The 26682-nt window shown below is 35.5% G+C and overlaps 1 protein-coding gene across 2 annotated transcripts in view; it reads left to right on the forward strand.

The window, feature by feature from the left end:
- LOC131167323 (short integuments 2, mitochondrial) overlaps positions 1-26073 on the forward strand; it is a 35055-nt gene extending 8982 nt beyond the window's left edge. For both annotated transcript variants that reach the window (XM_058126089.1, XM_058126090.1), the window contains exons 5-8: positions 100-170; positions 1227-1323; positions 18188-18399; positions 25753-26073. In XM_058126089.1, coding sequence (XP_057982072.1) covers positions 100-170; positions 1227-1323; positions 18188-18399; positions 25753-26007 — 635 coding nt within the window. In that variant the 3' untranslated portion in view covers positions 26008-26073. The remainder of the gene's footprint in view (positions 1-99; positions 171-1226; positions 1324-18187; positions 18400-25752) is intronic.
- The last annotated feature ends 609 nt before the right edge of the window (positions 26074-26682 follow it).

Raw genomic sequence — 26682 nt, forward strand, 5'->3', positions numbered from 1 at the left:
CAAACTGGAGCTATTTGAGTCAATTTAGTTATCAGTGTTTTGTGGTTTCAAAGCAAGGCCATGGGCCTTAAGGATTAATGTTTCTGTGATTTTTCATAGTGCAGGAGAAGATTAAGCGAGCTAGAGTGGGACCATTGCCTGGGGTCACTCAAGATATTGCAGGATACAAGGTAAACTCTTTATGAAGGGTATGTATTATCTGCTGGATCTTACTTAAAGATATTTTAAATTTTTAAGATTTTTCACCTGTATATATATATGTAATGCAAACAACACAGCACAACCAAGATTTTTTTTTTTTTTTGGATAGAAAAAATGCTTTTTTAAAAATAGCAAGGAGAAAGAAATACAAAAAAGGAGAATACAAAAAAATTCTCATTCTCAAATACTGCGCTCTGTGCCAAAGAAGATCCTTTGACATTCTCTCTATAGTTAGTTCTAGCGTCGCTCTCCCGCCAAGTTCCCCATAAAACAGCTCAAAGAGCACGCATATTGCTCTCCACATCCTTACCCTTCACAAAACCAACAAGGAAATACTCAGAAATTCTTCTATCTACTTTGGGCACACCCACATTTCACCGTAAACTTCAAATAGTGTGTTCCACACGTCCACTTCTACAAACTAAGTTTTTATTCCAAATATTTGGGGGTTGTGTTGGCTACGTGGATTATATCTTTCCATTCAATTCAGTTTAGGGCAATCCATGTTAAATTATATTTATCAAATTGTCTAAACTGCCTAGACCCATGTTCTTGTTGGTCTTCCATGTGTAATCAAACTTCTTTTGCTTACTGGTGCATCTAAGGGTCTCTGCTGCGATTTTAAATGATTTTCTCTCATCTTTCCTGAATGATCTTCTCTCATCTTTCCATTTTCTGATGCCTGATATAGTATTTAACAGATTACACTGCAGAAAGAAGACAGGAGAGGAGAAGAGAAAAGGATATTTTTATTTTATATATATATATATATATATTTTTTATAACAGGACGTGAATGCAGAAGCCTATATTTAGAAATAACAAATAATATTTGAACTTCAACATATAACATACAGTACTTTTTATTTTTTTTAAATTTTTTTACGTCATGACCTTTTGAAAACCATATATATGTATTTCCTGCTGGAAGTCCTCAATGCTCACGTCCCCTCCTCCCTGATCACCTATCTAATTTGGTGATATACTATTCCTTTATAATGTGCTTGAATGTCTATGAATGAACAGATAGCACATCAGCCTAGCATATATGTTCTGGACACCCCAGGGGTGTTGGTTCCAAGTATTCAAGACATAGAGACAGGTTTAAAGCTAGCTCTAGCAGGTCTATTTCTCTCAGAGTTAATTTCTCTACTGGTTTTTCATTCAGATCATCTTTCTACACTATGTACTCTGATACTGTTTTTTTATGATCAATGGAGCATTCTTGTCATGGGACTGAAGCCCTCTTTCTCAAAGAAAAACTGATGCATTTTATTGAGTATAATTAACCAAAAGCTATTAGTTATGGTTGTTGGCTGTCTTTGTGCACATGCTTACTAATTCAACCGTTTTTTTTTCCATCGAATACACTGGTGTCAAGAAGTTTTATGGATAAAAAATCAATTTATGTTCGAATATCAATGCAAATATTAGAGCCTGTTTGGTACAGTTGCTGCTTTTTCGTTTTCTTTTTCCATGTCTGCATAGTTAAGAAATAGATTATAAAAATGCGTTTGATTATGTTGACATTTTTTTTTTGTTTTTGTTGTTGGTTTTCAGTTTGCGAAAAACCTGAAAACCAGATTTATAGTTTTTAGTTGTTTGGACAACCTGTTAGAAAATTTTAATACCCAGAAATAGTTTTTTGGATTAAATCATTCATTTTATATGCAAATTTTAATTAATATTAAAATAAATTGATTACATGAATTTAAATAAAATTAAAACAAAAATAACCATAAAAATAAAAAAAAATAAAAAAAATAAAAGATATGTACATAATATTTTTACTATTTTTCAATTGTCATGTACAATAAGATTGTTATTGTAAGTTGAATTTTGAAAATATAACAATTAAGTAAAATAATAATGATAAATTTTATTTTATTATAGTATTTTTAATTTTTTTTATTTTTCACTTTTATTATTTTAATCATATTTTAAAAAAATTATTTGATTAAAGACAAAAATGTTCATTTTTTAATAAAGTTTTTAATTTGTTTTAGCTTTAGAAATATTATCAAACAGGTTGCTAGTTTCTAGTTTTTAGTTTTTGATCGTGGTTTTTAATTTTCATTTTTGGTTTTCATTTTCATAATTTGTGGCAATGATATCAAACGACCGCTTAGTTATTTAGTGTTCGTACTAATCCATGTTTGATTAGATCCATTAGTGTAGAGTATCAATTTCTCAACTTGGTAGCATCCATGTAGCTCCAATAAGAGTTGCTTTTGTTGCTTCCATGCATTCTTAGTAGCAAATGTGCAGTGAGATGCTTATATGACTACACTAGAATAGTTGTGGTGATAATGTGGTCAGTGGTCTTTAATAACTATCTATTGCAAATCAAGCGTTAATTGAAAATCAAGCATTAGTGGCAAGGTTCTTTGTTGTTGGTAAGAAAAGTAAATTGTCTATATTCTAATAGATTAAAAATTTTTCGTTCATATTACTTAACTTTGGTATTGAGATCTTAGAAGCGTGAGGGCTTCATACCTGTCAATCAGATTGCTGTACTCTTACTGTCTTACCCTAGGGCTGCCTTAGATCATGGTTTCAGTTAATTGCTCCTAGGATGCCGAATTGTTGATACAAGTGGATATATTATTTTCTAAAATCACATTTCTTGAAGTTTGTATCCGTATTCAATATAAGTACCTTTGATATTTTATTGCTAGTGGAATGTACATCCTTTTAAGTTGTCCTTGAAATTCGTATTAAATTTTCTCTGGAGTTTTACATTTTAGAACAATGTGCTGAAACATTTTCCTATCTCATATGCAATGTGTCTTTTATGGCCAGTAGGTAGCTTGTCCAATTCTTCCTAGAGCTAACTCTCAGGGTGAATAAGTTGAATCCTTGTGCTATAAAAATGTTTGTTTTTGGGCTACTTGTGCACTCAAAGGGATATTGTTGTTACAGTCATTGCTTCTTTGTTTTTGCCCATGTTACCTTCTTTGAGTCTATGCGATACTACTCTTAGTCCTTGAGTTCTTTTGACCTTAATGAGTCTCTTCCTCTGCCTAATCGTTCATATTCTACTTTGCTGTTGTTACCTAATCACCCACCTATCTCCATGTAGTTTATGTCGTTCTCATTGTCTTGATCACCCTAATTTGTAGGTGTTTTCATGATGAAGACTCCAAAGAAGAGAGCCCACTCAAGCTTCTATTACCATGCCTTTGGTTTTCTCGATTGGTGATTAGATTTCCCATGTTGATCCTCCCATTGCTGCCCGAAAAGGTAAAAGCATATGTACATAACTGTCAAATTCTCTATCTTTGTATTTCATCAATTTACAGAGGTATTGTACAAATATATATAGAGAGATTAACATCCCTATCCTTGGCTATACAGATTTTATGGCTATAATCATGCTAAAAATCATGATACATATTTTAGGAATTATAATCATGGTTAATCCCTTGATGGAAGGGATTTTGCAGTTATGACTATATCTATAATCTCTTTGATTGGTTTATTCCTATAATCTCTTTGATTTGTTTCTTAATTGACAACTCACACCAACACTCCCCCTCAAGTGGAAGCATCCAACTTTTCAATGCGCAACTTGTCTAGTGAGTTGTAGAAATTCTTGCTTGATACGGCCATTGTAAGAATATCTGCCAGTTGGTCTTTGGACTTCACAAATGGAATCCGAATTATTTTATTTTTGAGATTTTCTTTCATAAAGTGTCTGTCAACCTCCACGTGTTTGGTACGATCATGCTGGATGGGATTGTGAGCAATGGCGATAGCTGCCTTGTAATCGCAAAAGAGGTCTATCTCAGAGGTAGGAGCAAACCCAATTTCAGTTAGAAGTCTTTTGAGCCACAGGAGTTCACGAAGTCCCTTGGCCATTTCACGGAATTCTGCTTTGACACTTGATAATGCCACCACCTTTTGCTTCTTACTTCTCCATATAACAAGATTCCCCCCGACAAACACGAAGTAACCTGAGGTGGATCTTCTGTCTGTGGCATTCCCCGCCCAATCTGCGTTTGTATAATCATTAACTATGAGATGGTTTTTTTTTCTTCGAAAACATAAGCCCTTTTCCCGGAGAGGACTTTAAGTACCATAAAATCCGAATCATTGCTTCCATATGATCCTTGCTAGGTTGGTGCATGAATTGACTTACTACACTTACTGGGTAAGCAATATCTGGACGGGCATGTGAGACGTAAATAAGTTTACTAACTAATCTCTGGTACCTTCCTTTGTCCGTTGGCATTTGGCTTGGATATTCAACGAGTTTGTGGTTTTGAATGATTGGAGTGTCTGCTGGCTTACAACCCAGCATTCCAACCTCAGCTAGCAAATCTAATACATATTTTCACTGGGAAAGAAATATACCTTGCCTTGATCTAGCAACCTCTATTCCTAGGAAATATTTAAGTGCTAGATTTTTCATCTCTTACTCAGTCACCAATTGTTTTTGAAGCTTAGCGATTTCCTCCGTATCATTCCCTGTGATGATTATATCATTGACATATACAATTAAAAATGTTACCTTGCCCTGTTGGTGCTTCAGAAATAATGTATGATCTGCATTACTTTGGTGGAAGCCATACATCATCATTGTTAGACTGAACCATCCAAACCATGCTCGAGGTGATTGTTTTAGTCCATATAGTGCTCGTTGCAATTTGCACACAACTTCAGCTTTTGAAGATGCTGTGAAACTTGGAGGAATATCCATGTTGACTTCTTTTTCAAGGTCACCATGGAGAAATGTGTTCTTTACATCAAATTGACATAGTAGTTAGTCTAAGTTGGCTGCGAGAGATAATAGGACCCTGATTGTATTTAACTTGGTTACCGACAAAATGTTTCTTGATAATCTACGCCATATGTTTGAGTCTATCCTCACCTTGTATCGTTCTATAGATCTATTTACCTTGTGTTTGATAGAGAAGACCCACTTGAACCCGACTGTTTTCTTTCCTTTGGGCAGTGGAATCAAGTTCCATGTTTGATTCTTTAGTAGTGCCCCTATTTCTTCCTCTATTGCCTTAGTCCACTTGGGATCCGTTAATGCTTCTTGTGGGAATATGACATGTGGAAAGCTCATGTGCAAATGTCTTTAGAGGTTTAGGTGGCTTTTTGGTGGAGACATAGTCGTCAATTGGATACCTTGACCTCCTTTCCTCAATGTCTGGAGAGTATTTGTTTGGTGGCTTGCCACGATTATGCCTGAAAGGTAAGATATACCTAGTAGAAGTATCGATGTTATTCATAAATGAGGGCGTAGTTGAATTGCTTACCTCAGGAATAATCTTAGGTGATGGGTCTGTTGGCACTGAGAGACGGGGGGATTCTGGTTCGTTTCCTGATGGTGTGGGCTCAATCGTTGAAGGCCCTCTAGATTTAGAGGATATGTTCGACCCTAAAGATGTATCTGTTGATCCCTCACCCATTATTGGTGTGTCATTCCGATATTCAAGCAGTCAAAACTTAGCTAATTCAACTCTTCATCCAGTGTTTCCCATTGAAGGGAAGAATTGGATGCCGAAGAAGGATAGGACAGTTCAAACTCCATAAAGGTTACATCCATAGTTACATAGGTACGCTTGTAGTAGGATCATAGCAGTGGTAGCCTTTTTGATGCGCAGCATAGCCCAAGAAGAGGCACCGAAGAGCTCATGGGTCAAGTTTGGTGCATTGGTTCTTAAGGAGGTGCACATATGCCACACACCCAAATATGCGAGGTGGGAGCATGAGGGCTATAGGTAGGGAGACTGAGGCTAATAGGGACTGGAGTGTGGTCTTAAAATTTAAGATTTTTGATGGAAGTCGGTTAATTAAATGCATGACAGTGATAATAGCATCGTACCAATGTCATGCGAGGACATGTGCGCCTAAGAAAAGAGCCCGTGCAGTTTTAAGAAGATGCCGATTCTTCTGTTTAGCGACCTCACTTTGTTGAGGGGTTTGGGGACATGAGGTATCATGGATGAGGCCATGATGTTGAAAATAGGACTGAAAGTGGTGATTAACATATTCACCACCATTGTCGGAGTGGAGAATCCGGATCTTAGCGAAAAATTGAGTCTGAACCATAGCATGAAATGATTGAAAAACACGAAACACTTCATCCTTATTTTTCATCAAATATAGCTGGGTCATTTGGGTGCAGTCATCAACAAATATCACAAACCAACGTACCCTAGAGACTATGGATAAAAGGGAGGGTCCCCATACATAAGAATGAATTAAAGCAAACGGTGTATCACTTTTATTCATGCTTAATGGATAAGTAGCACGATGACTTTTGGCTAAAATGCAAGTATCACATTTAAATTTAGAAATATCCACGTTGGAGAATACATCAGGAATCAAATGCTGTAAGTAATCGAATGATGGATGCCCCAAATGATGATGCCACAACCAAACCTGTTGAGCTTTGGAACCAGGTGAAGAAGACACGTGATGCGCACGACCCAAGTTGAAATCTTTTATGTAGTACAATTCCCCCCCCCCCCCTCTTAGTATCACGCCCAATGATCTCCTTGACGAGAATATCTTGAAGAAGAGAAAAATTGGGATAAATTAGTACCACACAATTTTGATTTGTAGTAACTTGACTAACAGATAATAACTTGTCAGATATAGAGGGAACTAGTAGAGTGTTGGATAAATGAAGAGAGCATGATAAGGTCATAGATCCGGCCCTTGTGACAGGTGAGACCACTCCATTAGCATTTGAAATGTTGGTGTGCTTTGGAGATGAGCGTTGAGAGAAATCTACGCGATCAAAAGTCATATGATCCGTGGCCCCACAGTTGAGGAGCCAAGCACCACTGTTCACATCGCGACGATGACTAAATAAGGCATGACCAATGTTACCTAGATCCGCAGGAGAATAGACTTGAGAGGTATTGCCACCATCAAAATAGGTGGTAGCACTGAAATCCCAAACCAGTTTGGCTGTGGGAAATCTAATGAAATTGCTGATTAACGCCGGATCCATGGAGTTGATGAGCCAGCCTTTGAAAATGGCGTTGTCAGTGTGCCACTTGCGGAAGGATGGGTGGGTTGGAGATGGCGGAGGTAACTCGCCATTGATGTAGCCCAACTTGTCTTTGTTGGAGATGTACATCTCGACAACTTGGGACCATAAAGCATAGTTGGAACCATCCAACTTGATGCCAATCGGGACAGCCGTAGGTTCAGGAGGCATGGTCGGGGCTTAAGCTTTGGATAGAGCTTCGGCCATCTTGGTGGTAAATAATTTAGAGAGGAGCGTATTAGGATTGGTGGTAGAGTCACCAGATTTCATTGGAATTTCGTCGTCGTCTCCCATATGAGAAGGGATCAGGCGGAAGGAGGCTATGAGCTAGGGGTCGACGTGAATCGAGAGCCAGATATCATGTGGCTCTGATACCATGTCAAATTCTCTATCTTTGTATTTCATCAATTTACAGAGGTATTGTACAAATATATATATAGAGATTAACAACCCTATCCTTGACCATACAAATTTTATGACTATAATCATGCTAAAAATCATGATACAGAATTTAGGAATCATAGTCATGGTTAATCCGTTGATGGAAGGGATTTTGCAGTTATGACTATTCCTATAATCTCTATGATTTGTTTTTTAATTGAAAACTCACGCCAACAATAACATCCCATCTCCAACTTTGTTTGCTATGACTTATTTTCACTTTCCTATTATTGTTTTGTTACTACTTTATCATTTGTTGCCCTTCCTAAATCTGTTTCTAAAGCCTTAGCCCACTCTGGGTGGAGAGATGAATGCCTTCTAGGACAATGATACTTGGGAATTGGTGTCTCTTCCTTTTGACAAATTTGTGGTTAGTTGTCACTGGATAACACTATGAAAGTCAACCTTGATGGTTTTGTGGCTTGTTTAGAAGTAGGACTTGTTGCTAAGGGGTATACTTAGGTTTGTGGTTTGGATTATTCTAACACCTTTTCCTTGGTTTCCAAACTTACCTCAGTATGTCTATTAATCTCGTTGGCCATCACTTGTCCTTGGCCTCCGCATTAGCTAAATGTGAAGAATGCCTTCTTGCATGGTGATCTTGAGGAGGGGGTCTATATGGAGCAACTACTTGGGTTTGTTGCTTAAGGGGAGTCCGGCTTAGTGTGTTGATTGAAGAAGACATTATATGGTTTAAAATTGTCTCCTAGAGCATGCTTTGGTTGATTTAGTATTGTAGTACTTGAGTTTGGCCTTTGATAGTGTGCAATGGATCACTCTTTGTTTCTTGTCATACTTCATTGGATAGGATCTTTCTTATTGTGTATGTGGATATTATAATTACAGGTGATGATGATCAAGGTATTTAGAGTCTAAAACATTTTCTACATATTAAGTTTCAAATCAAAGATTTGGGAACATAGAAATACTTATTGGGTATAGAAGTATCTAGATCTCATAGGGGAATGGTTTTGTCATAAATGAAGTATAATCTTAATCTTTTGGATGAGATGGGGCTATTGGGATCCAAACTGGTTGATACGGCCATGGATCCGAACATAAATTTAGTGTCGAATATAGGTGATTTGTTGCCAAACTCAGGACGATACTGGAGACTTATTGGAAAGTTGGATTATCTCACAGTCACTTGGCTGAACATATCTTTTGCAGCTAGTGTTGTGAGTCAATTCCTAGATTCTTTGAGGGCAAGTCATTGGGATGCAGTGGTTTGCATCTTGAGATATCTCAAAGGTGCACCTGGAGGAGGTCTCTTATATTGAGATTAGGGTCACACATATATTCAGGGATGTACTGATGTAGATTGGACCAGATCACCTTCATATAGAAGATCCACAACCAGGTACCTGTATCTTAGTTGGTGGTAATTTGGTTTCCTAGAAGAGTAAGAGACAAATTGTAGTAACCAGGTCAAGTGCTGAGTCAAGTGGATTGGGCCATGGCTCACACTACATGTCAGTTTGTTTGGTTGAAAATCATGTTGGAAGAATTGGGTTTTCAACATTGATAATCAAGCCGCTCTTTATATTGCCTCCAACTTGGTCTTTCATGAATGAACAAAACACATGTGAGTTGATTGCCGTTTTGTTTTGGAGAAACTAGTGTAGTTCATTACCGATCCTTATGTAAAGTCCGATATGCAGAGTGCTGATTGTTTACCCAAGCTTTGGGGAGTGCTTGTGTTAAATTTATTGTAAAAAGCTGGGAGCATATGATATCTATGCTTCAGCTTGAGGGAGAGTGTTAATGGTTATTTTAGTCATTTAGTATTATTATTGTGTTAGTGTTATGTTAATAAGTGAGAGTTAGTAAGGGCATTATGGTTGTTAAAATGTATTTGTTATATATTATAAATAGATGAAGAGACCTATCATTATGTGGTCTTTCAATTTACCAAAAATCTCAACACAAACTATTAAGGTTGCATTTATTCGGTCTGCTAAACCCTCCTAGAATTTTTATGCCTAACTCATTTTTCTCTCTCTGAATTATTTTGCCTTTGTTAATTATTTTCAAGCCTTTTAGTGGGTGTTTGGCTTGCAACATCTTTCAACATTCCTAGGAATATGATGCCCATTGCATCTCATTCCCATGTTTGTTTGGGCATTGGAATCCTATGTGGCGAGTATGTTATCATCCATGTGAATGAAAGATTCCCACAAAATATAGGCATTCCATTCCCATCCTCATCCACGGGCAAGTTTCATGGAATTTCATTCTCATTAGAATCCTACTTTTGGGGATTGAATTGCGCTCACTATTTTGGCGATATCAATGCCTCTATGATGTAGTAGTATTGCACGCAATTATTATATTTAAAATAATAAACTATTAATAGAATGAAATTATTGTTAATATTTAGATATAGAAACCATATTGCCTTAATATTTTTGTTAATTGGATTATTTAAGTGCTATTTTTTTTTTTAAAGTTTATGATTAGTGAGAATTTTAGGACATGGATTTTTTTTGAAAATGTAATTATTTTTCGTGTATTATTTGTACTCGTATCAATGTTATAATGGTATCTTCTTGAAATGCATGGATTCCATGTTCAACCAAATATTTCCATAGGAATCTTGTGTACATTCCTAGGAATCTTGCAATGTGAACCAAACAAACATATTCCATGAGGTAGGCATCCCATTTCCCCTATTTCGAGGAATGAGATTCCTGAGAATGTCGTGGGAATATTTTTGATGCCTTAAAACAAATGCTTCCTTAGGGTGTGCTTGTTTTGTAGACTTAGTTTTGTAGGAAATCATTGGATAGGGGATCCCAATTTTGCAATAAATAAAAAAAATAAAAAAGTTTAGGTTTTAATAAATTTTTTTAAAGAAAAAAATGTTGGGAAATGTGGATTTTTCAATGGAAAAGGATTTAAATTCTTTTCCAAGATTTCCAGGATATGGATAAGCCACTATCTCTAAAACATACACGTCAAGCGTTAGGAGCTTCGGCTCAAGGGCCTTTAGACACTATGTCTAACTTAAAAAGGAATTGTAGGAGCTCACCTCAATGTTAGGGCCACTACCCCTATTGTAGATAGTAGGAATTCACATTTATCATGAAGGATTCTCCATCTAATCTTTTTTAGGAAGAATAAGAAAAAATCAATTTTGACCTCAAAGCTTTGACAAGCATTTCAAGAAGACTAGGGTTTGCGAATTATTCGACAAATTAGGAAGGTTATTGGATGTTGCAAGAGGTCCATTAAGAGGTCCATTAAGCACCCTAATTTACCCTGTCTTCTTTTTGGCAAAAGCATTTGTAGGATTCTTATTCTATCCTAAATATACAATAATTATAAGCACAAGATACTCAATTTAGCACATATATTTTAAGAAAACAAGGAGCAACACATTAAATTGTGTTTTTCCATAAACAAAAAACATTGTTTTACACAATCGGTAAAAATGCTTTTAAATATAATTGAATAAACAAGAGATGACACGACAAAACATACTGATAGACTTTTTGATTAGGACTACGACTTGATGCCAAGGCCTATATGGAAGGCCTAAGTTGAGAAAGCCATGGGGAAGAAAGCAAGTAAATAATCAAAGCAAACCAAGCATAAAGAAAATAAAATAGCAATCTAAAAACCAAGAAAAAAAACATGAAAATGTTCTGGTCATAGATTTGGTCTTGGGGTAAGATCCCAAGTTGCCTACCTATCCCCTTTTCAGTGGGAGATAAGTAGTAGTTGATCTTTATTGTAAAGGACGAAATTGAAACAAGGATTATGCATATGCACACGCACATGCACAAGCACATGGATTTCCACATGTCATGATATAATGGGCACACAAATGTGACCACACAACTATCCCTATCATATTTTTCTAGATTGCAATCATTTCACATGATATCACCTACACTATGCACTTATCTTATTGGGGAGAGAGTCAATAACATGTTGAAGACATGAACTTAAACGTGCATATATCATTGCATCTTTAAACAAAGAGTTCAAGTAGTAATCACATGATACACTATAGAATATGCTCTTACAATCCATTCATGGTGATGGTAGAAACATTAATGAAAGATCGATCTAGAATCTTAAAATGGATGAAAAAATGTTACTAAAATGTCGTGAAAATAAGAGTTGGAAAAGAATACTGTCTGACTTTAGCATGCATGAAAAAGACTGCTTCGTGAACTCTTCATTCTTCTCTAGTCAATCTTCATGAGCCTTCTCCAATCTCTCAATCTCTTCGCATTTGTCTAATTCTCAGCACCCTTTCTCCTCTCCCATTCTTGGGTGTTCTCAAAGAGTTCCCTAGGTCCAATCAATGTTTTTAAAAGACGAAGGTGTAGGGTGGCTTGTTTTAACACCTACAAGGTGAGGCGTAAGCCACAAGGTGTTGAGGCATAAGCCTTTGATAATTTTATTCTTTAGATAAAAATATGTAAATAAATAAAAAAAATATTTTTAAACGTAAAAGAAAAATAAAAAATTCAATTTCATAAATCAAATATAATTTGTAAATTACTTGTGGGCCATGCAGAAAAATAAGAAAAATCTTGAATTCATTAAGTAAATAGTGCCAAAAAAAAAGTTGTAACATTACAAAGTTCAAATTATTTTCATGAGGTGAGATGGAACTCTTAATTATCTTGAAGTGGTTGAGGTTCAGGAGTTTTTAAGGGATCGATTCATATTAGTACATAACTTTCATATAAACATGCGGTTGAATCTTGCCAAATCTAACTTGAGATTCATCCACCCAAAATGTACAAGCCTAAATTAAAAAGGTGCAAAAGCTGTGCCTTTTGTAAAAATGCATAGCCCCTAGTGCATTGGATTTTTTGGGATTTGGTATTCTATATTGAACCTCAAGGCATTTTAGGCATGCCTTATCTTAAGGTGATCCTTGATTGAGCCTTTTAAAACATTTATCTCATTTATAGGCCTCAGAGGGAAGGAAGAAGGTAGGAAAAACAACGAAGCCTTCACAGCAGGAGTAGGACAGCATATCTTGGGGCAAGGTTGTCATAATATCTATCCTAAGTGGGATCTTTGGAGGGGTCTGCAGGATCGGATTGTAGAATTGGAAGGAATCTATTACCCCATCTTGGTGCACTCACTAGAAACTAGCATGACACATCGAAAGGAAATGGTTTTAATGGAGCAGTTCTTGGTTTTCTGTGGACAAATTGAAGTGATTCTAGGATAAATCTTGGACCAAAAGGAGGACTCCATGACAAAACGAAACAAATTTGCACCTTTGGCCCCTTCAAGTAAGGAAAAAAAAATTTGTTACTTTCGTAGAATAGGAGCAAAGTCCAACAACACCTCTGACATTGAGTAAAAGAGTTGCAGAAGTGGAAGTTCTTCCTCGTTAGCACTGATGCTAATGCATTTCATCTAATGACACATAGAAAAAGGCTCAAGAAAATCAATGATCGATTTTTGAACAAATGATTAAAAGGGGCTGAGAATAGACAGTGCTTAGGGAATAATCCCTCTAATTTATGCAACTATTTACTCTCGGGGAGGTGATGGAGGATCCTTTTTCAGCAAAATTCAAAATGCCAAATTTAGATAAATGCAAAATCTCCATAGATCTGTTGGATTATCTAGAGTCATTCAAAACTATGATGCAACTTTAGGGGACCTCTCGATGCAGTTGTTTTTAGAGTCTCACAACTAGCTTAGGAGGATTGATGCAATAACAGTATCGGGCACTGAAGCCACAATCTTTAAAGAAATGGAAAGGCAATTTGCTAGCCATTTTATTAGTAGCCATAAGATGGTAAAGACCTTAGCTCTTTTGATAAACCTAGTTCAAGGTGAGAGGAATCATTGAGGAAGTTTATGCGGCATTTTACCCACACCATGATTGAACCTAGATCATAGGGTGGCAATGACATCCTCAATGAAGGCTTTGCCTCGGACGCATTCTTGGTCTTGCTAGGAAAGAGTCCACCAATGGACATAGTAGAATTAGTGGCTCAGGCTCATAAGTATATTATTTCAGATGAAATCATGATCCATTAATGAAGTAAAGTGGATCTAAAGAGGAAGGAAACTAGAGATCTTGCAGAATTTTCATAAGATGAAGAAGAGAGGAAGGACAATTATAAATTGCCCAATCTCACCCAAGAAGCAAGGCTAACTCTAATTCATCAAAATATACCCCCTTAACTACTTCTTGTACTCATGTGCTTATGCAGATCAATAAGAAAAGCTATTTAACATGGTCGGGAACCTATAAAGGCTCCTCCCAACATGAGATATAATGAAACTATGAGTACCATGGGGAGTATGGGTATGACATAGGGGAATGCATACACCTAAAAAATAAGATTGAATTCTTGATCTATGGGGTTTGTCTTTACAACTTTGTATAAAAGGAGTAAAGAGATTTTCTGAGGAGAATTAGACCTTAATGGTGAAATAAGAGGAGGATCATATGATAGGAGAAATTATGGTAATATTTTACGGGTTTGGTTAGTAGAGGGAATAGTGGTACTGCCGGTACAACTTGCATATGCACAAAAGGTGTTCCACGATTAGTCAAAGTCCCGGGAAGGGCAAAGTTCATGGAAGAAGGCACGCAAGGAGGATGTCATCGCCTTTACTAAAGACAACATGAAAGGTTTTCAAACACCTCATAATAATGCTCTGGTGGTGTCATTGATAATTGTGAAGAAGGCACACAAGGAGGAAGTCATCACCTTTACTAAAGACAACATGAAAGATTCTCAGACACCACATAATGATGCTCTGGTGGTGTCATTGATAATTGTGAATTACGGATTAAGGAGGATTCTAATAGACATTGGCAGCTTGATAGACATCTAGTTTGGCTGGATTTGGAGTCTATGAAGATTGTATGGGACACTTGAAGCTCATAGGGACCCCTTTGGTGGAGTTTAAAAGAGATACAACCCTTGGGAACAATTCGCTTCCTATAGCAGTTAGATCTAAGGTTTGATAGGTTACAATAATGACAAACTCTCTAACAGTGGATCAACCATCTGTATACAATGTGAGTGTGGGGTAAAGGAGAAGAAGAAGAAGCAGAAGAAGAAGAAGTGCTGATTGAACAACAAGACTTCTGGCTGTTGCTGGTCAAACACCAGTCACTGACTACACCAAATACGTGAAGAATTGCTCTTGTCAAATGCAAAGAACTTTGTTTGTCGAACACCAAAGACGTAGTCACCGACTACACCAAAGACATGAAGAACTGCTCTTGTCAAATACAAAGAATTTTGTTTGTCGAATACCAAAGACTTGAAGAACTGCTGATTGAACAGCAAGACTTCTGGCTGCTGCTGATCAAACACCAATCACTGACTCTGTGAAGAACTGCTCTTGTCAAATGCTAAGAACTTTGCTTGTCGAACTCCAAAACGTGAAGAACTTTTGATTGAACACCAAGACTTCTAATTGCTGCTGATCAAAACATCAGTCACCGAATCACCAGATGGAGGGCTCTCTGGTTGTTGAACAGGAGAGAAGTTCTGGTGCTGGGCTGTTGAACTTCAAATAAGAGTAGAGGACTGTGGCAGTGAGGTGCCGAACTCCAGGGAAGTCAGGCGCAGATTCTGTTGAATCTGTTCATCCATGGGAGGCTGAGAGCTATTTTGCCCCAATTTTTGAAGACTTTGGGCCAAATGTAAGTCTTTTGGGGCCTTTGGTCTAGGAAAAAACATGTGTTGCGCCTTATTATTAAAGCACAAAAAGAATAAAAAAAACCCAATCCAGGTAACAAAGTTGGATCAATATGATTCTTTGATTTTTCCGATTCTTTTTACAATTCTACTTGATTGCAATTTTTGTTGTGGCTTGGATTGTGTGGGTGAATCTGGATTGTATTGTATGATCCCACGATCCTGATCGCAATTTTAATAACCATGATTGGGGGTACAAGGGGGTGGGCACCTTTCTACATGAAGGGGTATTGTGCAAGTGCATGTTATGGGGTCTTGGTGCCATGGTGACACCTTCAGAAGCGGCTTGTGAGTTTGACCCTTTTTAATTCCTTTTGTCCCTCCTTGCTATTTGTGTGCTTGGGCAAGATGGTCATTGCCATTAATGCCTCATTTGAGGGCTCTCAAAGTGCCTTGAAATAACCAAGTTGCCACTATTGCGATGGGGTCCCTAAATTTTGCTAAATTGTGCTTTGGCCCCTTAAAGATAGAAGAATTTGTGGGGAGGGGCCTAATGATGTGTATATAGTAGTCCAAGACACTAAAATGGTGTAGATGAATTTATTGTTGACAGTTGGTTTTATCTCATCCTATGTTTGGATGACTCCATAATGTTATCTTTAAAATATTTCATGCTACTAGAGCCACCAAAGCCAGCCTTGCCCTTGATTCTGGATTATGCGTGATACAACATTGGTCTAAATTTATGTCATATCAATGAAATTAATTTTCCAATGAATAAATCTGCTCGTCAAACTCACATCACAATGACAATCAAGAAAACCTAATTTAATACCTTGAAATCAAATTGGTTTCCTTTAAACACAAAAAACAACAATGCGGTAGTGGTGGTATTGCTTTTTTAATGAGATGAATAGCCAATTGGAGCTTTACTGGAGAGATAAGATGATAACTTTGCATTATAGCCTTGAGCTCATTGATGGAGTCTTCCGTTCAACTAGGGACTTGACATTTGAAGAAACAACACGGTCATTTGGGTTACAATACCATTTTTTTATTTTTTTATTTTAGTTTATTTTATTTTTTTTTCAATTTCTTTACCTTCTTTTTTTTTTTGATGTTTTTCTAGGCTACTAATTTTTCCTTGTTTTGGGCAATCAGAGGAAAATTTAGATAAAAATGAAAATAAGAACTAACTTAATGGGAAAATGAAAAGACAAAAAACCTATTGAACCAGTCTAGATTAGATTGGTTTGCTTAGTTTTGATTTGGATGGATGCAAATTTGATATAAGTGCCTGTTGATACAACTTATTTTTAACGACCAAAGAAGGTTTGAGGGGGCTAGACTGGCTAGTGTTCTTCCAAAGGACCTTTCGCTGTAGTGGTGGCTCCAATTTTGCGTGGGGAATTGTTCCGGCTAGTTGGCTCCATGAAGAGAAACAAGTTCCAACAATTGAGATCTAATTAGAGTGGTTGTCTATGGTGTGTGCCAACATCTTGTGTTAGGTGTGCAACAATAACCCAACATCGGTGGTAGATTGATAGCACAAAAGTGAGGATAGACGGTTTTGTGAGTTAGATTATGGTAGTAAAGTGAATTGTCAAGGGCTTGCAATGGCAAGGGGACATTGAGTGACGGTGAAGCAGTTGAAGGCTCTAGGTGGTAGCGGTGACCCGTAAGGATGATGAATGATTATTTATTTCTATATTTGACTTTGCTTGTGATAGATTAAGAAGAAGATGGGGGTAATGGATGGTCATGAGAAAGGAAGAGCAGAAAGGAGGAGGAAGGAAGGATCCTTCAGACTTGAAGCTAGTTGTCGTGGATCAACCAATGAAAGAAAGAGGAGAAAGGAAAGAGGAAAACACACTGAATTCAAATTCATTAATCTCAAGCTTGCCAATCCCTGGTACATCATGAGAATCTATATGGAACATAAAAGACAAAAATTACGAATAGACCTGACACTAAAACCACCAAGACTATTTAAAATTAATCCCAAAAGATAAAATAATTAAATTATCTAAGAAGTAAAGCAATCTTGGTTGCACTTCTTGTCCTTGGGATGGGGCCTCTAGATAGGCTCAAACCTTTCTGACCAACTTGTGGCCATCTATCCTTCATTATCATTTTAGGAAAATAGAAAATTAAATATCTTACTTAGTTTTGGGTCAGTGCTATCCCACAACCTTGGATGTGTTTTATGATTAAGGCAGTAGGAGAGTTATACATGCATCTTAAAAAAATGTGACATGTTCATGGATGATAATATATACATATGCATATATAAATTTATACAAATACATGTACTGTAGCAGAATAGGTTAAATTTGTGTAGCTTGATTTTCTTGTGCAAAAATTTTTAGATAGTAAGAATGAAATCCTTCATGGAATGCAGGCGCGTGTGCTACAGGTAGTAAATTGTCAACACTGGTGTAGCTGTGCCCTACAAGTTGTTGATTCAGTTTTATATTAATTCCTTTGTTGCAATGCTTTGAAAATGTATTATTTTTAATTTATAAAAGATATGTGTTGTTTTGGAAATATATTATCAATATTAGCTTTAGTTTTACTGCAATTTTGGCGGTCTTTATTGATGTGGTACATATATTTTAAGTTTCTTTTATGAAGTTTAGTGGTTTGTGTTAGTTAATTTTGTGTTCTTTTGGTTATTATATATATGCACAACATTCCCTGAGCTGGGAAAAACAATAACTCATTTTGTTGAAAATCTTTTTGGAATTAAATATCCTGGAAATTGTCTGCATTGAGTTAGACTTTCTAGTATATTTACTCAATGTCATGCAAAATTTCAATTTGTTTTGGCCTTTTATTTTCCTTTTCAGTTTGGGGTTTGATCTCTTGTGCTTATTATTCACATACAGGGTCCGTGAAAGACTCAGTTGTTGGTGAAGAGCGTATTGCTCAATACTTATTGGCGGTTTTAAACACTCGAACCACTCCTCTTCACTGGAGGCGCTTCAGTAACAGAAAAATTGAAGAGATTCAGCATGAATCTGAGGAAAGATATAATATTAAGGATCTTCTTCCAAAAAGGAGGAAGCCACCAACCGGGTCTGATGTGCAGTACATTGAGGTAATGAAGGATCTGTAACTTTTTAATATAAAATAACCAAGTCCATTAAAAATAGTTATACTCACTTTGTTTCGACTAATGTTTCCTAGTCACTTTAATCTATTCTGCTTTGATTCTAGATCCTGAGTCATCTCTCTGTCTTGCATAACTTGGAATGTCTTGTTCTTCAAAATAGTCATGTTTGAGTTCTTTTAATATTTTATCAGTGCAAGAAGCCATTTGGTTTTAGAACCTTTTTTTCTTTTAAAATAAACAAAGAATTTTATTAGAGAGGCCAGAATGCACAGATTTTAGAACTTCGTGATATATTCTCTTTGCAGTTATTGGATGTTCCACTATTTCAATATCTCCGTGTGTTTGTGATTTTCTTGAAAGTCTTGTTTGAAATTTCTTCCTCTTCTGGGTTTAGTTGTTTATTATGCCGTAGAAAACAATATAATTTTAACATTTTTGGTTCTTCTTCAACAACCAGCTTATAAGCTAGATAGCCTTCAAGCGCGAGTGACTAATTTAATAAAATTTTTGTATTCAAGAAAAAGAATTAAGCAAGTGACTAATGGAAACAACTATCTTCATCCATTATCTGGGAATATATTTCCTTAGTTAATGTAACACTTCATTTCCTGACTTGGATGCAGTAATTGACTTGCTGAAAAAGTGATACTGTTTCCTCTTTATTTCTTGTTCATCTTTAGAATTCTTGTCAGGGTAGCCAGTAATATTTAGAAAATCATGAGAGATTTACTTTGGTATGAGGTGGGGGAGAAAAAGATAATTTGTTTAGTCCCTGGGTTGGGGCCGCAAGGCGAGGGGGGGGGGGTTGTGGAATGTGTTTGTAGGTTTAAAAAGGAAGGTGGGGGATGGTTGGGTCTTGGTAAGTTGGTGTCTAAGGACATTGCTTTAATGAGTAAATAGTTGTGACAGTTTCCCTTAGAGGAGCCTTCCCTTTGGCACAAAGTAATTAAAAGTAAATTTGGCTTTGTAGGGTAATGGGTGGCATGCCGATTTGAGGTTGAGATGTTCTTGTAGAAATCCTTAGAAGGGTATTTCACAGTTATATCCCCTTTTTATTCCTTATACAAATTTTATTGTGGGAAATGGGTATCGTATTCAATTTTGGTGAAACATTTGAGTAGGGGGTTCTTTGCTTTGTTCATTTTTCCCCGTTTGTCTAGATTATCTTCTTTGCACAGTGAATCTATTTCTTTATGCTTTATTTCCCATGGGGCTGGTTTCTCTTGGGATTTCCATTTTCGTAGGGCTCTTAATGATAGGGAGGTCTTGGAGCTAACCTCCTTATTACCATTCTTGGAATCTTGATTCTTTTAGGGAGTATTCTTGTTAGTCTCTTTTTTCTTTCCCTTTTTTGTTTTGGTTTTTTTTTTTTGAGCATTTAACATATAAAAATGTTCCTTTTGTATTTTTTTTAGGAGTCGTCCTACTATTCCTAACTTTAGGAAGGAATGGAGTAAAGAGACACCCTTTTTGATAGTATCCCCTGAGGGGGAACTTGTCTTTTCCACTTCATGGTTCTATCTGGAAGGCTAAAGTCCTCTCTAAGATTATGGTTTTTATTTGGTTGGTTGTTCTTTAGAGTCAACTTTGACAATCTGCCGCGGAGTAGGAGGAGGTCTCTAAATATGTATTCTCTTTGTTTTGAAATTTCAGAATCAGCTTCTAGCCTGTTCCTTCATTGCTCCTTTTCATGGAGGGTGTGGAATAACCTTATTGGCTTATTTGGAGAGAGTTGGATGTATTTGGAGTTCGAGGATTTGTTGGCCATTTCATTTCAGGTGTTGGAAGGGGCAAAGATGGTTTAGTGTGCGATTTTTGCAATTTTTAGGGGATTCGGTTGGAGCGTAATGCTTGTATTTTTATGGTGAAGAGGTGTCTTCAATTATTCTTTGGAATAGGATTATCAAGCGTCCTTGTGGGCTCTTCTAGCTGGATGTTTCAAATGGATTTCTTTTTCTTATTTACAGTGTGATTGGCTGGCTGGGCTGTTTTGATTTCTTTTGATGTTGTGTTGTCTTTTAAGGAGAATTTCTTGTGCTCATTGTTGCACTTTGTCTTCTTTTTAATAAGATCTCCAAAAAAATTGTGAGTGATTACAGTTGAACCTCCCAAAACTCAAGCCTAAATATTTGGTCTAGTGACAAATGGTGTTGAGAAACTGATTAAGTTGATATTTGAGGTATTTTTTGTGCACACACAGTACCTAGAGTCTATATTGTTGGAGATGTTTCAAATTTTAGTAGTTTTTTCTTTCTTTATTTTGTGGATTAATGGCAACAGTTTTTTCTTGGTGTTATTTTTGGCTGTTTTTTTTTTTTTTAATTTCCCCCAACAGTTAGATATTAATGGTGGTATTTGAATGGTCAAATACCATTAATCTACTGCAACAACCAGCTGGAAGTTAATCTTTTATGCTGCCTATAAAAAGGCTACCTCCAGCCCTTTCCAAAACATAACTAAAGAAACATGTCTTCTCTTTCTTAGATTCTTATTCTCTTCATCATCCAGTAATCTCTAGTATCTTGTTTTTCTTCCTTCTATAATCTTATCTTTGTTTTTTTATTTTTTTATTTTTTATTTATTTTTCTTCCTCCACATAGAGTAACCATATACTATAACTCCTAAAGCTCAGGAGTTTTTTAGTGCACACAAACCTGACCTAGCTGAGTAATCCCGGAGATTGTGCACGTTTTGACTATTTGCACAGAGATATTTTCTCTATAGGCGCGAAATTGGTTATTGTTATTGTTTCACTAATTTAATTTAGTTATTATTTTTTTAATTATTACACCTTAATTTCTTACAATCTTAAAATCGAGATGACTGCCTTCAATCCTACACCGGATAAACTACTAGTTGATCTCACTAGTGTGGAATCTTTTGATGGGACCAATTACAAGTGTTGGAAAGCAAAAAATTATTTTGCCTTGAAAACGTTGTCGGTGGTCTATGTTGTAGGAACTCCTCGGCCTCAACCAGAAGGAAATAATAATTATATTATATATTAAAGCGGGAGGGAGATAGCAAGAGGTGCAAGAACTACATTCTCAATATTTTGGCGAATGATTTTTATGATGTTTATCGTAAGTATGACTATACTTACGAAGGAAATATGAGATATCTTCAACAAGAATTACTTCACGAAATATGTTGGAACCAAGAAATTTGCTTGCAACAAATTCGTGCGCTACAAGATAACAGACGAAAAAATAGTAGATGACCAAATTTGAAAATTTCTAAAATTGTTGCACAATATGTTAGTAGAGGGAATAAAAGTAAATGATGTATTTCAATCAGGTTCTCTGATTGATAAATTGCCATCATTTTGGGATGAGAAGAAGGGAACTTTGATGCACAAGAAGAAGGATATGAACTTAAAACAACTTATCTTCTATTTGAGGATAGAAGAAGCTAGAAAAATCGTGGTTCTAAATTATGAAGTGATGGGAAAGGCAAACTTGGTGGAAGATGACCATGCTAGATCTAGGGGAAACTTCAGAATTGGGAACCAAGCTAGGGGCAGCTATGACAAGAGAAGGTTCAATGCTAGAGGAAACAACCAAATCAACAACCGACTGCACAACTGAATCAACAACCGAGGAGGCGATTAGAATAGCAACCATTCTAACAATCGATTGAGATACAACTCCTCCAACATAAAGAAGACACGAGGTAACTGTTATGTTTGTGGTAAACCTAGACATCATGCACCTTAGTGTAGGTTTGACACTCTTATGTTGTGGTAAACCTAGACATCATGCACCTTAGTGTAGGTTTCACCAGAGGGATGGTAGTAATAAACGACAACAATAAGGTGATCGTTGTTGTGGCATCTAAGACCAAGCCAATATAGTAGATTATAATAATAATAATAATAATAATAATAATAGTAGTAGTAGTAGTAGTCGTTGTTGTGGTATCTAAGACCATAGAAAATAATAATAATAATAATAATACAACAGAAGATAAGGTGATCGTTGTTGTGGTATCTAAGACCAAGCCAATATAGTAGAAGATAATAATAATAATAATAATAATAATAATTAGAACAACAACAACAATAAGAAGAAGAAGAAGTTATGGGTAACGCCCAATCCTCACCTATGCTAGGAAGGGGAAGCTCACCTTTAGAAAAATCTTAAGATTGCCTGATGTGCATCATGTACCTAATATTAGGAGAAACTTGATTTTGGGATCCATCCTAAATAAGGTTGGTATTAAACTAGTTTTTGAGTTAGAGAAATTGATCTTGGCTTGTAACGGTGTTGAATGATAATGTTAGTTCTTTTGCTTATGTAGTTGATGTTTTAGATCTTTGGCATGATAGATTAGGACATATAAACTTAGCTTCTGTTAAAAAAATGAGGAATCTACGTCTAATAGCAAGCTCAACTAACTCTAATAAAGAAAAATGTGAAATTTGTGTAAAAGCTAAATCTACTAAAAAAACCTTTTAAATTTGTGACAACTAGGTTCACAATTATTATAACTCACCCATAGTGATTTAGGAGATTTTTTAATAGTTAGATGAGTAGAGGTGGTAAAAAATATTGCATTAAAAAATATTGCATAACCTTTGTTGATGACTGCTCAAGATATACAGTAATTTGTTTATTAAAATCAAAAGATGATGTTAAAGATACTTTTATTAAAATTAAAAGTAGAGTTGGAAAATAAAAAAAATTGGAAAATCAAAAGATTAAGAACTGTTCGAGGAAGAGAATATGAATCAATACTTTTTAGTGAAATTTGTGATCAAAATGGAATAATACATGAAGTAACAACTCCTTATACTCTTGAATAGAATGGTTTAGCTGAAAGGAAAAATAGAGCATTGAAAGATATGATGAATGTAGTGTTAGTTAATGTTTATCTTTTAATATGTGGGGGAAAGTTATTCTATCTGCTAATCACATAATAGAATACCATGTAAGAAAAGTGATAAAACGCCTTATGAATTATGAATCGACTATAAATCCAATTCTAAAATATTTGATACTTTGGGGGCGTTTAGTTAAAGTAGGTTTGCAAGAAGTAAAGAAAAAGAAAATTGATCCTAAAACTAGTAATGATGTATTTATAGGATATGCTCAAAATAGTGCTGCTTATAGATTTTTAATTATTAGATCTGATAATAATGTGTTAGATTCAAATACAATAATAGAAGCACAAGATGTAGAATTTTTTAAAAATATTTTTCCTTTAAAACATAAATAAGAAATAGTAGATAAAATAATAGATAAAACATCTTGTGGAAAAGTAATTGTTGACAACGATGTAAAAAATTCTGAACCTAGGAAAAGTAAAAAAAAATGTAGGAAGGAAACAACTTTTGAATCTGACTTTGTAACAATTTTTCTAGTTGAAAATGATTCACTTATATTTTAACAAGTTGTGACTTCACTAGATGCTATGTTTTAGAAAGAAGCAATTGAAGATGCATTTAAATCTCTAAATATAAATAACACGTGAGATTTTGTAGATTTACCACTTGGACATGAAACAATAGGGATGTAAATGGGTATTCAAAAAGAAGTCGAAACAAAATGGTAGTATTGATAAGTTTAAAGCTAGATTAGTAGCCAAAGGGTGTAATAAAAAAGGAGAAGATGTTTCTGCTACTTATTCGCCAGTTAAAAAGGTCACAATTACTAGAATTTCAATTGCCCTAACTTCTATATGTATCCTACACATAAGACCAGATGGATGTAAAAACTGTGTTCTTGAATGGTGATATAGAAGAAGAAATTTTTATGGAACAACTTGAAGGCTATAAGGTATACGGTGCTAAGCATAAAGTTTGTAAATTAATTAGATCTTTGTATGGACTTAAACAAGTATCTTTATAATGACATGAAAAGTTTGATGACATTTTGGTAATAGTTGTGTAATAATATGTTTATATGTTGATGATATGTTAATATTTGACACTATTTTAGAAATTATCAACTCAACCAGATTGTTTCTTACCTCAAATTTTGAAATGAAAGACTTGGGACAAGCAGATGTAATTCTAGGTTTAGGAGTTATACATGAGTACAAGAAGTATTGATCCAATTCAAAAAAAAAAAAAAAAAGTGTCTGCAATTCTTTTCAATTGCTCGTTCGAGAACTATGATCTTTAGCTCTGGTTGGTATTTGTCTATCTTAGTCACATTATGTGGAAAAAATTTTGATCATATAGATTGTGCACATGTTAAAACTCTATATGATGCTGGTCTACAATTAAAGAAATTTAATGAATTATATACACCCAAATATTGCATTGGCAGTATATAGACTTAATATTACAATCATAATCCTAGGCATGACCACTTGATAGCACTAAAAATGGTATTGAAATATCTCAAGGATACTATAAATTATGGTCTATTTTATTGTAGATTTCCTATAGTTGTAGAACATTTTCTGATGTAATTGGATATTAGACACAAATGATGTCAAGTCCACAAGTGGCCGGGCTTTTACTTTAGTTGGTGCTGCTGCTTCTTGGAAATCTCAGAAACAGACATGCATAGCAAAATCCACCAAGGAAGCAGAGTTAATAACTCTGGAAAACACAGCTAAATGGGACTGATTGGTTAAGGAATGTGTTGGCAGATATTCCTTCATGGGTTAAATTGGTACCATCTCTGTCTATATGTTGTGATTGCCTAGCAGCAATAGTTCGAGCAAATAATAAGACCTATAATGGCAAGACAAGGCATGTATGCCTAAGACAGAAGATAATAAGAGAATTAACCTCACTTGGAGTGATTACTTTAAGTTGTATGAGATCAGAGAGAAATTTAGCAGATCCTCTGACAAAGGGACTAGCTAGAAAGCTAGTAAAAGAAACATCAAGGGGGAGGAGTAACCGTATACTATAACTCCTAAAACTCGGAAGTTTGTGAGTGGACACAAACCCGAGCCTAGCTGAGTAATCTTGGAGATTGTGCGCTTTGTGATTATTTGCACCGAGAGATCAGACCCGAAATCAGTTTCAAGGACAGTGGTCCTACCACGCCTCTGCTTCTCTATTGTAATTGTTTCACTAATTTAATTTAGTTATTATTATTTTTTATTATTACAACTTAATTGCTTGCATAAACGTGCAACTCAAAACAGTGAATGAACTTCTGTGACAGAAAGAAGATGGTAGGTTTGTATGTGGTAAGAGAATATTGTCATATGCAAACCTGATGCCTTGTTTACCTGTCCAAAGCTGACGCCTCTAGCGTGAGGAAAACTGGTCATGATACGGGTTTAGGTTTCGCTTAAATTTTATTCCTTAATAATTCTGAACTTGGACCAATTTGAAGGCTGTATCTAAACTTGAAATCATGTACCTGCTTACAGAACGTCGTGACAGAAGTTCAATGTGCACTCTACGTAACTCTCTCAGAATTCAATGGCAGTTTGGAGGAGGAGAGTGACTTGGAGAATCTCATTGAACAGCAGTTTGAAGCTCTGCAGAAGGCACTGAAGATACCCCAGAAGGCATCTGAAGCCCGCATTATGGTAGCTAAGAAGTTGCTCACTTTATTTAGGACGGGTAAACTTGGTCCGTTCATCCTTGATGACTTGCCTGATACATCTTGCCCTGTATCTTGACGAAACATTATTTTTATTCATCTCACAATAATTGAAGAAACATAATTTTCATTTTTATTTTGATCACATTACGATTCATGTTCATTTGAATTTTATCAACGTAAAATTCATCCAGAGTGCATATTGAGAATCGACAAACAGATGTGAGGAGCATCGTGATTAAGTATCCCTTAGTAAAAATAGGATAATGAAGATACATGCAGGTATTATTAATTAAGGAAATATGCCATAATTTTCTATTGACATCCATTTCCAAGTTGTACAATCCAAATAACAATTTCAACAAGTGAATAAATTTATATATATATATATATATATATATATATATGTTTTGAAAAAAATACCCATAGTTGAATGTAAAGTATGATGAACTCAAGTACTCAAGTGATATGTTTAATTCCATTCTCCTCAATTTATTTCATTGTTAGTTTTCATCATTTTCAAAACTTTCCACGAGAGATGAGAATGGGTAATGTGGTCCAAGAAAAAAGGTCTATAGATTAAGCATTTAAGATTTTTCCACAAATGCATCCGTTTAATAGTCAATAACTATAAGATGAATATAACCACTAAGGATTTGCCAACAAGTTTTTTATTTTAATTAAAAAAATTAAATACAATGAAAGTGAAAAAAAGCAACTAACTAATTAATTAAAAGAAAGTATACATTAAACT

The sequence above is a fragment of the Malania oleifera genome, chromosome 11 (genome assembly GCF_029873635.1).
Source record: "Malania oleifera isolate guangnan ecotype guangnan chromosome 11, ASM2987363v1, whole genome shotgun sequence".
Lineage (NCBI taxonomy): Eukaryota > Viridiplantae > Streptophyta > Magnoliopsida > Santalales > Ximeniaceae > Malania > Malania oleifera.